At 39.9% G+C, this 16,596-nt stretch overlaps 1 protein-coding gene across 1 annotated transcript; it reads left to right on the forward strand.

The window, feature by feature from the left end:
• The first annotated feature begins 4,677 nt into the window (after positions 1-4,677).
• Positions 4,678-16,382, forward strand: LOC146329802 (uncharacterized). Its single transcript, XM_084714450.1, has 9 exons — positions 4,678-4,869; positions 5,843-6,073; positions 6,252-6,380; positions 8,172-8,216; positions 8,425-8,504; positions 9,784-9,871; positions 10,188-10,274; positions 14,323-14,574; positions 15,923-16,382. The coding sequence occupies exons 1-9, from the start codon at positions 4,836-4,838 to the stop codon at positions 15,973-15,975; spliced, it is 999 nt and encodes a 332-aa protein (XP_084570576.1). The 5' UTR covers positions 4,678-4,835; the 3' UTR covers positions 15,976-16,382.
• Positions 16,383-16,596: the final 214 nt, after the last annotated feature.

Consider the following 16,596-nt stretch of genomic DNA (forward strand, 5'->3'; position numbering starts at 1 on the left):
TGTGTTACTCGAGCTGGGAAGACAACACGCTCATTGTTTTGCAGGAAGATTTCCTCAGGATATAAGCAAGCGTTGGTTTCACTGTAAGTTACCAGCTTTATGGATCAGAGGGACCCACTGAGAGGAGTGAGTGACAGAGGGCAGCAGGGAAGAAAGAAAGCAGCGAATGAGTGTTCTGGCTTCTTGACCTCTTAGCATAAGAAGTCTTCTGAGTTCAAACTCCAGTGATTACAAGCTGAGCTGGTATTTAAAGTGGCCCTACTCCCCCTCCTCTTCTCCTTCCCCCCCATTCACTGCAGACTCGTGTGAGCTGTGTGTGTGACAATGTCTACGACTTGAATATAAGAGTACATACCACATGTGTGTGTGTGTGTGTGTGTGTGTGTGTGTGTGTGTGTGTGTGTGTGTGTGTGTGTGTGTGTGTGTAGGGGTTTAGTAGGGTAGGTGGGCAGGGTCAGGGGTTGCTTGGTGGGGTTCTGGAGCCAGTGGGCCTTCTCCATTGTTCAGTCTGGAGGAGCCAAAGGGGGGCAACGAGTATTGATGCCAAAGGTATTGCCTGCTTACGGTAGGGGGTTAGCAATAAGTGTGTGCGTGTGTGTGTGTGTGTGTGTGTGTGTGTGTGTGTGTGTGTGTGTCCTTAAATGTATGTGGACCTTTGCTCTAGGAGGGACCCACAAGGGGCGGGAAAGGGAAAGTAATTACAGATGATATAGGACCAAAGGGAGGAAATTGATTAAAGAAAATGGGTGACCAGGAAGTAAGCAGGGATCTTTGTTTCCCCTTCAATTAAACTGAAATGTCTCAGTGGTCTCCCTCTTTGAGCAGCATATGGTGGGGATAGAGGGCTGAGCGTGTGGGGGGTTCTGACTGGAGGAGGAGTGGGGGGTTTATGGAGGTGAGGTTGATCAATGGATGCACTCTCTGCTGAGGCCGCTACTCCTGATAGCCTCCATACACCACTGTATCCACTGTATTCATCTGATCAAAGTCTGTCTGCAGCTCGCACGCTTAAAGAATTAAAGGATGTTCCACTGCGTAACAACTTATTTTCATAGTTTGGCGATCAATGAAGCAAACATTAGTTAAATGTCAGCTGAATACCACTTGTCTCAAATGCGTGAGGCTGTTTCTAGAGTGAGTGTTTGGCCTGTTCATTCTGGACGACTGCAGAAACATGGCAGTGCATCATGGTGGCCTCCATCGAAAATTACCCGTGCCCTTTGATAATCGGCTCATTCTAAAGCCGAATTCACACTATAGGATTTAAGCAGACTTTCCACTCGCCGACAGTATTTAGAGATGACCAACAATCCCTGTGGATCAGACGTAAATCAGTGCATCCTCCCATGAGCAACGATCACTAAGTGTGATCTGTTCAAAGATGTGATCCGAGAGCTCACCGATCCCTCGCAGACATCTGAAAAATATCAATAAAGATTAATATCTGGTTGTGTCTGGGAAAGTTAGGAAAGCCATGCAGCTAATGTAAGTAAATATGGGCTGGGCAAGAAGTTGAGTCAAGAAGGAGAGACAGAAGAGTCAACATTTTTATTATAAGCTATATCAAAATGATGGACATTCATTAATAGGACTGAGTGATTCGGCGCTATGCTTGGGGTTGTTCTTGGAGGTGTCCACTATATGAAGCTACCAGACACATCATCAATTTTGGACCTTGACTTTATTGGGTGTTACGGCCTTTTATCATAAGACCCAACCCAGGTTGATCTGATCTGGGTGAGTGTCTCATGGTTGGCTTCTAGATGATCACTTATAGAAGCCCAGCTGGGATCTCTTCTCTTCAGGCACAGCCACATCATATGTGTAACGGTTAATTTGCAGGCCTTTGTAAGAGTGTAAATACGCAGCGCTCACATTGGAAACAATTCCAAAAATACACTTGGCTCAGGAAAAAAAAAACACTCTGTATCTCCATTTGTTATCAAGATATCTGCTGGAAACAACAGAAGCCCTGAAACACTGCCCATTGCCCCTAGAGGCTAAATTGTCATTACACAATAGCTGATGGGTTCTGAGATTGTTGGGTTATCTTGATAAAATTTAGTAAACAGAATTTAATTGAAACAAAAAAGGTTCATAAGAATGTGGAAAAAGTCCTGTTTCCACTTCACCATATCCTCTTTCAAACTTTCAAGTCATCTTTCGCACTTTGTCTCATTTACTGTTGCTTCTCTGTTACTTGCTTGGCAAATGTGAGTATACAGTATGAATAGTTTTACAAGGCCAAGGGAGGAATAACAGTGAGGGGAGGGAGGTGGTGGTGGTGTGTGTGGGGTGGTGGTGGTGGTGGTGGTGGTGGTGGGGTGTGTGTGTGTGTGTGGGGAGGGGGGGGGGTAAAGAAAGAGAAAACAGGTTGTCAGTGTGGTTGAACAGCAAAATAGCATTTTCTCCCTCGGGCTCAGCCTCCACAGATGTTTCATTCAGGGCCCATGGCAGGGCCACTCTAAAAAGTGCTCCAGTCCCGACACAATTCAGCTCCTTTGTGCGCTGAAGGAGAGAAGCTCAGCCCACTGTTTACTGCTCGTCCACCCCCCATCCCCCCTTGTCTAACCCCCCTCCTCATGTTAGCAGGCGGAACAATTGGGGAGGGCCTTGCCCAGAGCCGGGGCGGTGTGGCAGGTCAACAGAATGGGCTGTGAATCCTGTGCCTCTGAATCCTCCGGGTGGGTGGTCCAGCTCTCTCCCCTCTCTGTGTCTCTCTCACACACATACACATAGAAACACACTCTCCTCTCCTCTCCTCTCCTCTCCTCTCCTCTCCTCTCCTCTCCTCTCTCAGTGATTAGCTCATCCACCGGGCCAGGCCTGGATGGTGCTGGTGCCTGGTGCTCTGTGATGTGGTGCTAGGTGGCCCAGAGAGGAAGCCAGGCGGGGGTCTTTTTTTTTTACAGGATTAGCGGACTCCCAGGTCCTCGTCGTCACTGCAAAGCGAGCGGGCCCCGGACGGACTCGGTCAGGCCAGTCGGCAGGAGGGGCCTGCGGTGGCCCACGTGGAGCCTGCCAGTGACTGGGTGGCAGTTAACACTAATCCTGCTGCTGATTACCACTGGCATGGGGAAATAAACAGTAATAAATGAACCTACAAGGCTGAGCACACATACACCAGTACAACAACTCCACCCACACAAGACAAGTAACGCTGACACACTTGTAAACCGGCGCACACACATGTATAAACATTCAAAAAGAAACTAATGCTTATTTTCATTTTGAATCTATTGTCTATTCTGTTCCTTTCTAAGTGCGTTGAGAGCAGTGGAAACGCCCGAGTCAAATTCCTTGTATTTGAACACATACTTGGCCAATGAAGCTGATTCTGATTCTAACCTGCCAATAATTTTAATTTATCATCTCATCTATAAAATGCCAGAAAATAGTGACAAATAATTGTTATGATTTCCCAGGGCCAACAGAGATGTATTCAGATATCTTGAATTATTCAACCAACAGTCCAAAACCCAAAGATATGCATGTAAGACAAAGAACAGCATCAAATCTTCACATTTGAGAAGCTGCAACCAGTGAAAGTTTGGTATCTTTGCTTGATAAATGACTAAAATGTTAATCATCTGCAATGAGTAGTCAACTGATTGATTTGTTGTCAGCTATTAACTTATCCCCTACCATTCTGATCGTTTTGAGAAAAAAAAAGTCTTCTCTCATTTTAGCTTCTCAATTCTCATGTGAATATTTTCTGGTTTCTTTAATCCTCTGTGACAGTGAACTGAATATTTTTGGGTTGTGGGCAAAACAAGACATTTGAGGACATCAGATTGGGTTTTGGAAAACAGCAGTAAACATTTTGTACCCTTTTCTATCATTTAATGGGCCAGAAAACTAATCGATTAATCGAGAGAATAACAGATTAATCGAAATCTGAAAATAATCATCAGTTGCGGCCCTAATCAAAACAATTGCTGATTTATTTTCTGTTGATCGACCAATCAACTCATTGTTCTCTCTTATCTCAAAACGTTTTCCCATTATATAATCTTCCTCAGTCAAAACAAACCAAAATGTCCACTTTTGCCTCAATAATATTATAATTAATTTTTCTATTTAAAAAAAACACAACTGTAGTGCAACTTATTTCCACTATTCCGTTTACAGTAGAACAGACTGGAAATAAATGCAGGTAAAGTTAAAGTCAGTCTTAACTGTCAGCAAGAAAAGAGGGCAACTGTCTTGTCTCCATCTGGCGTCTTTCCCCTTAGTCACAGCGACATCTAGTGTCGAGAAACTAGAACTGACAACATTTGAAGAATTGCACCAAATAACCTATTTTGCAACAATATCAGTTTCTCAAGAGCAATGCATAGAGTCTGTAGTTATAAGCATACAAATGTTGCTTAGAGGGAATAAACTGAAAACCTAAATTGGCAAATGAATCTTTTAAACATTAATATCTGCTTTTACAGCTGCTCCAGCTGACGTACACGTGCAATATTACTCACTAAATCAATTAGCTTTAGATTTACAATGAACCATAATAGAAGTGTTTTGTCAGTATCTATGTACATCTTCCACCTCCTGTTGTTCTACAGTGAGAGGAGAGTCTGAGGCAACGTACGACCACAATGTTTCCTCTTACCGATACCACTTAAGCAACCCTGTTCTTTGAGGCATCCTGCTGTGGTCAGAGGCGTTGATCCTCTTTTTTGGGTTACTTTAGATGCATGCAACGCTCTGAGACATTGAGGAAGAAAGGCAGCTCTTGAAAGCATCACCTTCGGGCAGAGAGCTTTGATAATACAAACTGTACAACCAGATTTTGTCGCTTTTGGCATCTGCTGCTGCCATCAAACAAAGTTACAATGCCATCGATGGGTTCCTCCTTCTTCATCCTGGGTGAGGTTCTTTGTATGTTTATGTGTATTATTGAGTTTTGTTGTCAACATAAAAGTATTTTTTCTTAAAATCCTGTACCTCAAATCTGTCTGGATCAGTAAATTAATTGTAGACATCAAAAATACTATGAACATTCAATATAAATGCTTAATTTATTAAAATATCACCATCAGAGTGACCAGGCAAACTGGGCCACACCTTAACATACAGTAACTTAACTTAGATAACTGGTTCCCTTTAAGGTTTACAGTTACTTTTAGTACTGTACAGTACTGTACTGTAAGTCGTAGTTTGAGGATATGGAAAATTGTTGAATTAAAGACAGTGTTGCGGAAACCACTTTAAAACTGTAGTTTACCGAACTATGAGCTACTTAAACTACATCTTAAGGACTCTAAAAACACGTATCTTGAAAAAGGTAGCTCAGTTACATCCAGTCTACATCAGGATCTGAGGATAGGGAGTGATTGTTCAGGCTGAAGGAAAATTATACATTTCTATGGGAAATACATGTTATTAGATCACAGACATCATGGTCGCAAACCACGGGTCAGTTTAATCAAATAGCAGGTGATTATCTCTAAATAACAATCACGGCTCATGAACTATGGTATTGTATAACAGTGTTTCTCATACGTTTTTCTAGAGATTCACAGTCAGTCTTGGGAGGAGTTAAGTGTATGCATAAATGTATGATCCTGACCAAATTGAAGTTTAACTAATAATTTAACCACATATAACTTATTTAACCACAGCCCAGCACTGGTTAAAAGTTACTCTACAGTAAAGTTTGTTTTTTGATGATCAGTTCTTTACTTTATATCTACAGAGACGCAGAACAAAATGAAAACAAACACAAACAGGCCAAGAAAAGTTAGTTGATTAACAAAAAAAATGTTACCATGGTTTATACTAAAACTTTTCTTATTTCACCACTTGGATTGTTTTTAAGAGGGCGTGTTATTTCCTGCAGGTTTGGTTGTGGCTTCCCTCACAGCAAATGGGACATCAGCAAGCAATGGACACAATGGAACAAATTCACAGGGCCATAACAACACAGCCTCAGTCAGTTACAATATTACCAGCCCTGTGCCCTCCATCGCCACCAGTATTAGTGAGACCACCAGAACCCCCATGAGCTCCACAACAGGAAGCACCATGAACACCAGCAGCACCGTCAGACCCCTAACAACAAAGCAGATTGGTGAGAGCTATTGTCTCAACTATTTATTCTTACTATTTTTTCATTCTTACATGTGTTATTTCCAAAAAAAAAACAGACTTTGATAGAGCCAGTCTATTCATCATCATGTCTTCTTGGTCTTTATCATCATCCTCTGTATCATTGTTTGCCTGTGGGATGACATGCGTGTCTGATTCAGGTAATGGAAGTTCTAATGATGGCCAAGGCTCCAATACCACAATGTCCAAGGCTACACCCAAACCCCTGACTACTACAACAGCAACAACAACAACTACCACCACCACAACAAAGCGCAACGTGGTCCAAAGTGAGTAAAGACTGAAGTTGTTCCCTGATTAGCTTGAGGATTTGACAGTTTTGCATTATCGAACATTATGAATCTGTTTGATGCGTACAGTAAACCACAAGCCTATGTGCCTCATTCATTGTTGTACATTTTTGCTTATTAAAATCATAATCTTAAATGACAGAGACAATGAAAAATCTGAGTTGAAATCGGATCCAGTGATGAATATTATTGATTAGAGTGGGAGAAACAAATCAATACAGCATAGTATCACTATATTTTGAATGACTGGTCTTTTATCATAGAAAATGTTATCAATACTACAAATGCGAATGAAACGGTTTGGCAGTAAAATAATTCAGTCATTTGATTTTTCGGTCCACCAGATGGTGCTGATTTTTTTTCTGATGTTGCCAGCAGAAGTCACAATCAATGGGATTGTTCATTACATTATTACATTTAAGATAATTTATTAGATTAAACAGTTTTCTTTGGGGACATAATCAACAGTTTATATATTGTAGGAGACTGTATACACTTTTACATTCTTCTTATTTTCTTTTTTTTTAATTATTTCTCTATTCTCATATATATATTTTCTATTCTTGAATGGGGGCAGCTGTAACATCAACAGTAAAGTATTTCTGATTCTGGTCTAATTCAGAAGCGTTTAAAATCACAATAATATTGTATCCTGTGGCCTCGGGTGATTACCACCCCTTCTACTTTAAAGCTGCAATAATAAATATTTTTATAAGTGCATTTGTATTTTTAGTCCCATCTCAAGGTCCCAAATACTTAACGTCTGTGGTTCACTTTGAGCCACCAACCCAAAGCATCAGTATTTGACAATTTGAGGATGAGACTCAACAATTAACTTAACAGTCTTTCAACAGAGTTATTTGTAGCAGCTTTAAATAAATAACATAGATACTGTGAAGAGTATCACTTGTAATGACCCGGTCCTCACCATGCTCTGTAGCTCTCCTGTACTGTGCGGCGCTTTTTAGCATCTTTTAACTTAGGATACGGGGTCACTCTCACCACCTTGTTTCAGCTGGCAGCTGCAAAAAAAGCCCTGATCAACCCACTGTAGTTTACCTGGTTAGATATAAAAAGCAAGTTAAGTTTCTCTAAGGAGTTGGCAGAGGTTAATATTGTGAAGTGAATATTGGGCTTAAATTCAACAGATGGACAGACACCTGAATGTGTAAATGATCAGCTACATTTGCGCTCAATTGTTTGCTTGCTACTTTATTAGCTGTTAATGTCACTGTTGCAGTTTTCAGCTTGTTTTGCTGCCCCCAAGTGGCATTAAAAGCAGTTAAAGTTGCCGTATGGAGTTTGTTACCATTACTAACACTATGAAGCAATATGTTCAAGGCACTGTACGATGTAGACTAATATACAATATGTATCTCTGTTGATGATGTCATCCTCTTCTATTGATCAACAGCCAACAGTGGTGTGCTAACGAGCATAGCAATATGCCAACATCAGTGAGGAAGCCTGCTAGCTAGCAAATAGCAGCAGGACATTTAATTTAAATTTAGTGATTTAATTTCACTCAATGCATTTGTTAGACCTGAAATATAAACATGCATTTTAGGGAGTAGCACTGGATATAAACTTTCTTTTGTCTGCGTGTAAGAAAACTCCATTGAGTATCTTTAAATATGTCTGAAGAATGGGAGGTAACATATTACCATTCCTCAGTCTTTAGCAGGTTTATATTGGTATCCCAACTTAATATACAATGTTTGATGTCAGCCTTTTGCCTTTTAAAATATAAACTCTTTATTTGTCTTACAGGCACCACTCCAAAGCAGCCACGGAAGTCAGGAGGTGACAGCACTGGTGAGTTACATTTAACTGTTCTCCAGCACAAATCAAATGATATCACAACACAATGTGTTTTTGAGGTTGTAACCTTACTGTTAGTGTGCTTTATGCCACTGTTTTCATGAAGACTAGATTTATGTCTTTGTTGGGAGCCACATTGCATAGCTACTGCGTGGGCAAATGTCTTCCTCTTAACAAACATGAGATGTATTACTTCCTTCAGGCATCATCATCCTCATTGTGATCATCATCGTAGCTCTTGTATTTGGAGTTGCCTGCTACGTCTCACGGAAAAGAGGAAGGGTAAGTAGAGAAGCCTTTTTCTTCCGTTGCCAAACAAGGCATTTATGTAATTTAATATTTACTTGCTTTTAGTGTTAGATGAGAAGATTGGTGCTACATGAAGCTACAGTCAGCAGCTGGTTATCATAGCTCAGTATGAAGCTAGAATACAAACCAGCCTAAAGCCTTTATTTTATCATGTTTGTTTAATTCATACAAAAAGTAAAGTACAAGTTGCATTTTCACAGGTAGTGGCATGCTGGACTGGCTTGTCTTACTGCACCTGTACCACAACCCTGTAAAACTATGACAGTTGTTTTGACACTTTTTCTTTTTTCTATGGATAAAACAAAATAATATGTTCAGTGTTTACTGAATTTTAGAGCTGTTGGTATACATATTTTTTAAAGTTTGGACAGAGCCAGGCTAGCTGGATGCTGTGTACAGACAAACACAACTCATGGCACAAAGCTTGTGTAAGTTAAGGGATGTAATGTTAATTTGACATCATTGAGCAGTTGATTTTGTGAAGGACAACATTCTTTTAAGTCAGATTAGTTAGCTAGTTAACATGAGATAATATTACCCAGCCAACCTAAACAGAGAACTCTTGTTGAAATATTGATAAAAACCCAACATTAAAAGCTGATACAACTAACATTAAATTTTAGAAAGTACTGTCTTTCATAAGTAAGGTGGCGCAATTAACCACAATTGCAATAAAATTACAATATGGCTAAGTGCCTTATCCAAATCGCAGAACCAGAATCAAAATGTGATTTTTAAAAAAAACAAAAATGTTTGAGAAAACAGTGCTATAATGAGGTACTGTAAAGCTGCGTAGATGGCCTGGCCGAAAAATCTTGTTCTCCGGATGAAAGAAAACATGCTTGTTTGGTACAGACCTCGATAAATATCACATCATCACTTTGTTTGAACAGTTGTAATGCAAAAATTATCAACTTCAATTTCAGTCAAAATAATTGCAATAAGACTTTTTCACCAAATCATGCAAGAAAATGACAAGAACACAAAAGCAAAAAATAACAGTGAAAATATATTTATTTTTTGTCCTCAACACAGATAAAATTATAGCTCTTTTCCAACGTACACAAAATCATCTGTAAATGCAGGACCCTGAGCAGATCTGGCAGGCCGAGCATGTCTGTGTCTGGCAGTACCTTCATATTTAGTGCACAGACATGAATGCTGACCCATTAGCAAAATATCGAACCGTTTCCCTCATGCTGTGACATTAATATGTGTTTCTGTGTGTGTTGTGAATCCTCTCTTCCTACAGCGTTACTCTGTTGACTTCACTGCCAGACAGGATGAAGCCAACATCCCTCTCAGCACTGTGGATCCTGTTGAGACTGCACCTCAGAACGGTCAGTCAAACACACCCGCTTACATCATCAACAGTGTTTGCGAACAGATGTCACATTGAAGGGACAGTCCACGACAAAATCAAAAACATATTTTTCTTTTTAACTGTGGTGCTATTTGTTTATCTAGATTGTTTTGGTATGAGAGAGACAGCCGATATCTCCAAAACTCAGCATCTCACACCAAAACCATCTAGATAGATAAACTGAACTAAGAGGAAAAAGTTGTTGTTTTTTTTCTTTTTATTTTGGAGCGAACATTCTCTTTAACAAAATAAATCACCTTACAAATACAAACGGATCCATTTACACTTTTCAGGTATGCAAACCTTTGAAAATCCAGAAACTGCTACAAAAGAGCCTGAAGGACAAGAAGCAGAACCTGAAGAACAGGAGGAGCAGAAAGGTGAGAACGAACCTATGACTGATCATCTTTTTTTTTTTTGTATCAGTGGAGCTCAGAGAAACAGGACAGGAGACTCGTTTGAGTTGTGGCAAATCAAGTTGTGAATTTAAAAGCAATTCGCGTGCCAATTGTGCATTGTTTTCCTTCCTCTTTCTTAAGATCAGTTAAAGTGAATAAAAGGAAGTAAAGTTTGTGACAGCTCGCTGTGCCCTACATCAGCACAGATACTGTGAGATCATTCTGTGGGCATAGATAGAATATTCATAATGAGAATAACCAAAAGAGAAAATGTATTTTGCTCTACTATTGACATTGATTGGACACCCTAATACCAAAAAATAATATTAGAGTTGTGTCACTACAACTTGTTTCTGAAATGATCTTAAGTACAGTTGGTGTGAATTTTATAGGAAGGAAATCAAAAATTCTTCACAGCAGAATGACTCACACACGGTTTGAAAAACATCTTGTGCAAATGAGTTTAGATGAGTGTTGGACTTCCACTGAAAATTTTGAAATGTCTGTAACGGAAAGTGTAAGCACAGCAGACAACACGTCGTTGGAGAGGAGACAAGCTGAAGATGTGGCCTGCAGTACTCATGTTTACCACTCGATGGAAACGGAAGCCAGGTTAACAAATTACAGGCAACTGCAAGTAACTGCAGCTGATATCATTTTGCCACATGAAAATAAGTGCTGTTCGGTAGAATTCAAATTCTGAATTTAAAAAATAGTCTTTGAGTTTATATCCAACAAATCAGAAAATAAGTATGAAGGCTTTAAAATCCAGATATCTGTTAACAAAGCCATATTTGTAAATACAAGAGAATTACTTACTCTATGAGTATTTAGATTTTTATTGTCACAAATGATTTGCTATTTAATGTAAATATAGTCAAACAAAAACTTCCAACAATCCAAAAACTACTAACAAACCAAAGCCAATATTTTTTTCAGAGCCAAAGCTCAGAAACCACATTCAAATAAAAGATTATTACAGAGAACCGTACATAACATTTGATATAAAGGGAGGATGAAGGTTCCTATGTGCCCAGTTAAGAACTGGTACCTGACCACTGGCGATTGAGGAAGGCAGGTAACATATTCCTGATATGGTATTCAACATAACAATGTTTCTGTCATGAAAATCAAATGTTTTGAAGTAGTAATATAAGTAAATAAAGAAAATAAATGAATCAAATTGTATATTTAATGCTAAATGTTCAACTAGACATTTGGTACCATAATGCAATGTAGTATTCTTTAATGATTGTTTTGATATTTTCAATAGTCTAAGAATGAATGAAGTCTTCCTGTTTACTCAAAGACGTCCTCCCAGGCTGAATTACAAGGGTAAAAGGTGCAGCTCATGTCCGGGCCTGCCTCTCTGCCCTGGGCAACACTTTGTTTAAATGGACAGTGATGATGGCAGCTTTGAAAAGCAGCCACCTTTCAAATGGTTCTCTTCCTCTCGTGGGAAGGAAACATTGTTTGTCATCAACGATCGGAGAAGGTGAGCAGTCAGATTTCTAATCTTGCACCTGGGTGCATCTTGCATCTGATTTGGCTGACGTCGACTGCTTGTTCGGGGTTTTCAAACTCACTTGTTTTATCTCGAGTGTTTCAATTAGTGTTGTGAACACTAGAGAAAACTGTCTGGATGCTTGGTAAATTGTGTTTCCCTCAGTTACAAAAACCTCTGTGACAAGAATCGTCTGCAGCACCTGCCAGATATGTCTGTGTGCGAGATAGGGCTTAAAATAACACTTTTGTTTAAAGTAGCCACAGCCTCACCCATCCCGCACCCATGACAGAGCCTTTGGTAGAAGATTTCTTTGGGGTGCTATAAAGTTAGCATTAATATGAAATGTCTTCCTTATTATATTAAGATCCTAAGCAGAGGCTGCTTAAGTGTTTGTGACCTTTTCCTATCTGTGATAAGAGACACTTAAACCACAGAATCAGATAAACATGAAAAGAAGTGTTGCTCAGACTCACACCTTTCTGCAAACTGATAACTAAAATGACTTAAAGCAACATTGGACATCTACTATAACATCACTGGAAAATTTGACTAGTAATACCCAGAAATATAGTGTAAATTGGTACGACTGTGATGATTTATACCAAAAGTGACCAAGGCGCTAAATATACCAATGGTTAGTCAATTTGTATCAGGACTGAGTGCTTCTTTGCAGGTTAAAAAATAGGCCTAACTGTTACACTGCACGCAAAAGAACATAATAAATATTTGTATTAAGCTACACATACAGGTAGTGGAATTTGTGTCACTTAAATAAAGAAAATATAAGGTATAGTCCTACTTTGTGATTTAGGGTGATTAGATTAATGTAGTTTTGGAAATCTGGCCAATAACAATCAATACTCGTCTCATGTTGTTAGAAGCCCTGCACACCAACATAAGTCTTTTCAGTTATTCTGGCTGATTAGACCGTCGCTGAGGTTGATGGTTGGAGGGGCGATGACGGGACTAAGCTTTAAAATAGGAAGCAGAGGGAAGCAGCTAACCTGACTGTCTCCTGAGTAAAGAATATAACAGCTCTTAAACTCACTGATTAACGTTTTTGTATCTTGTTCGTCTGAAGTCAGTATTATAGTTGAGTGGATTTCATCATCAGAGGGTGTACATGTAGGCTCTGTGTGGACATCTGCATACCACCAAGCTGTTGTGGCCACATGGTCTTGTGCATGCAGCCACTACACAAATCCTGTCAACACTGATTTACTTTGTGTGTGTGGAACATGGACCCCAGAAAGTAGTATAAACTGAAGTACTGCGCATACATGGTGCCTCCAGCTGTCCATGGAGGCATCTGTTTTGAGAGTATAATCCAGTGTTAAAGGGAAAAATGAAAATTCAGTCAATATTTATTCACCTTTGTGCCAATTGAAGATGGGGTTTAGTTTTCAAGTCCACAAAACACTGCTGGAGTTAAACAGGAAAACATGTTGCAGAATCTTCCAAACAACTGAAGTGAATGGTGACCAGTTTTCAAACATAAAAATCATCAGAATAAAAATATAAACTGCCAGGGGCGCCCCTATAGCTCAGTTGGTAGGGTGTGTGCACCATGTGTTGGGGCTGTCGGTCCTCTGCAGTGGCTGCTGGTTTGATTCCCACCTGCAGCTCATTTGCTGTGTCTCATCCTCTCTCTCTCTCTCTCTCTCTCCCTTTCCTCTCATATCTTCAGCTGTCCTATCTTAATAAAAAAAAAAAAAGGCAAACCCCAAAATGTTGAACTTTTTCTTTAAATGTTGCTTTTTCCCCAGCAACTTTTTACTTTAACTTCAGATCACATTTCCAGTCTCCGTGCCCTGAAGGAGAATGCTAAGCTTACAGTCAGGTCAAGAGTCCACCTGTGATAAAGAGTCTAGTCATCGGCCACAAAACCAGGCAGACATAATGATGCTCTGAGGACTGGAATGATGCCTGAGGAGCCATCTTACTCATGGCAGAATTATGTCCACAACAACGGTCACCTTCCTCTCCCCTTCATCTCCGCTTTCCCTCCACCTAACCCTGGGTCAGATAATGATGGGGCCGCCCTACTTTCCCACAGCCTCCAACAGCTGCATGGCTGTGGCTCATTAGGAACTGGTCAGTAATCAGCCGCCTCATTACCAACATGGTGGCCCCCTCAAATGCCTTTGCCCGAGAGAAATCTCCCCTGACTGTCAGAGAGGGCAAAACCGCTTCAGGCTATGAGGGTGGAAATACTGTTATTATGTAGGTGCTAGACACAGAATGCAGTCGACCACATATCAAATCTGCATTGTCACAGAAGTTAAAATTATGGAAACATGTCTCAACAACATTGCACAATGAACTTATTGCAACAGTTTATAACTTCCTTAAACTTGCATGACATAAATGTTGGGTTTTTCCAGTATATTCCAATGACTCAACCTGTGTGTTGTTTTAATTCATCCACGTGTTATTTTTACCTACATATTTTGCGCTATAACAAGTCTTAATCTTGAAAACTACTGAAAAAGCTATGTGGTTTGCTTTTGTTGTCCTTCACAGCTGAGGCTGATAAATCTGCTGTTGATCCCGCCGCTGAGTCTGCAGCTCCGGCACCATCCCCAGACAGCACTGAGGACAAACCCAAAGAGGACGTCGTGGAGCCAAGTCTTCCTCCTCCTCCTGCACCTGTGGAGCTGACTGTGGAGGACAAAACTGATGATGAAGGCGCTGTCTCCAGCAAGACCTCAGTGGAATCACTGAAGGAGACAAATGAGAACAACAGCAACAATGCTGACTTCAGTCAGCACAGAGGTTGGAATTTAAAGTTTGTCCCATCATTCCTCAAACCACCTGAAATGTTTCATAACCTTTTCACAGTCACACAGAGTTAACAGTACACATTCATCTACTCTTCACCCACTTACGATTGAAGGATGGCAACAGTATCCTGTGTCACTACTGCTACTAGTAGCAAATTCAACAGTTTGTTGAACTTTCTGCAGATCTGCATAGTGGTTATAGTGAGAATAGTGACAGAGTGACAGCTCCTTTGTTACGATTACATCTCAGTTCCAACTTAATGCAACATGCATCATTTCAACATATTTTCCGCTAACGGGTGACAAAAAAGAGAACTTACAGCTCTGCAGTCATTCTCTCTGTCATTTTTCAGGTACAGAGTATATACCCTCTTCACTCGAACTGAACATGTCCTTTCCTGTGCAACATTAAATTATATTAGAAGTTTTTTCAAAGTCTATCTTAATATACTACTGAGTGTACACTGACTACACAGTTATTGGTCGCTGTATCCTCTCCACACTGGCTGAAAAATTGTGAAATCGTCAAAATCTTTATCTGAAAAAATGCACTCTGAAGTTCAGCTGAAGCTAACATGAGGTTGAGGCCATTTGAGCAGGTTGAATTAAGTGGATATCTTCCAACACAGAGCCTTTGTCACCCTGCTATTTCATATCAGTATGGTTGCTGTGAAAAACACTGATTAGTCTTTTTAGTACAAGACTGCCTCTTCGTCCTGCACCAGACAATGTTGTCTGGTTGAGTTGCAGTGGAGAGCTGATAACACAAAAAGGTAACCTCAGACTAAAAGGACTGTAACCCTGGAAGATACCTTCTTGATTTAGCTAACTTGAAGTCTCATATTAGCTTTTGATAAACCATATAATGCATTTTTGAGGGGAGAAAGATGACTGTATTCTTCCCACATTTGATTTTCTGTAAATTTGTTTAAAATTTGAGCTACATGGTTGTGGATGAGAAGAATATGGCCTGTTTTGACACATATTCATTGTATATTTTGTTTATTGGCACCTGTGATTGATATTGTCAATTGCAATAATTTGTATGACAATTCATCATCAACTGAAATTTAATGATTGTGACAGCCCTAATTATATATATCTGCAATACGTTATGTTATCATCAGATTTATCAGTCTAGCTCTGGTTACTGCAAGTGCCAGTGGAAGAAAATGGAGAAATAATTGCATCAGTGATTTTTTATTGTAATGGCTTGTTGACTTTTCTGTCTAATTGATGGTGTAATCAGGTTGCATTAGAGCAATTGGTTCCTGAGGCTAACGTCATGACATCTCCAAGCCACAAACTGTTAACCCAGTGTGTCTTCGTCTTTTAAACAGATCTGAAGTCGAGCAACCTCTTCTGGGACGTCCCTCTCAATTCACCTGTGTGAGACACGTTGCCTCTCTGCCCCTGTGCTGTTCTTCAGGAACTCGGTAAGACCACAGTGGACTCTGCTGCAGCTGCTTCACTGCTCATCCAGCTCAGGTGTTAGTGAAGGGAAAACCCCAGCTCTGCTCAGGTCAGGTCAACGGCCCGCGTACGACCACTGGGAGTGCTGTGTTACAGCTTCCTGTCCTGAATTAACATTAAAAATAGAGGAGTCATAACCATGAAATCTAAAATTATAAAATGTGCTTGTCCCCAAAATTGTAAATCACGTTGACAGTCTGACATCCAGTAGTTTATAAATACACACTGAAAGCTGTATCCAAACTTGAGCCTCCCTGCTGGTTGAAAAAGTCAGTATCACAACACACTGTATATCACTCTATTAAACTGTTTGCTTTTACTTATCTAAATTATTCTTTTTTTTGTATATTAAGTAACTATAGATCTGTCTACAACATTAATATTCTCTCAAAGTCCATTTATCAGCAACTTATGGTCTCTGTCATCGTGATCACATGACCAAAGTTCCACACTTAGTTGATGACACATGTTGACAACTGAACAAACTCAATACACTGATGAAGATCAAGGAAATAGCTAACTAAAAGACGTCACTCATTAG

This window comes from Lutjanus erythropterus, chromosome 3, assembly GCF_056507025.1.
Source record: "Lutjanus erythropterus isolate fLutEry1 chromosome 3, fLutEry1.hap2, whole genome shotgun sequence".
Lineage (NCBI taxonomy): Eukaryota > Metazoa > Chordata > Actinopteri > Lutjaniformes > Lutjanidae > Lutjanus > Lutjanus erythropterus.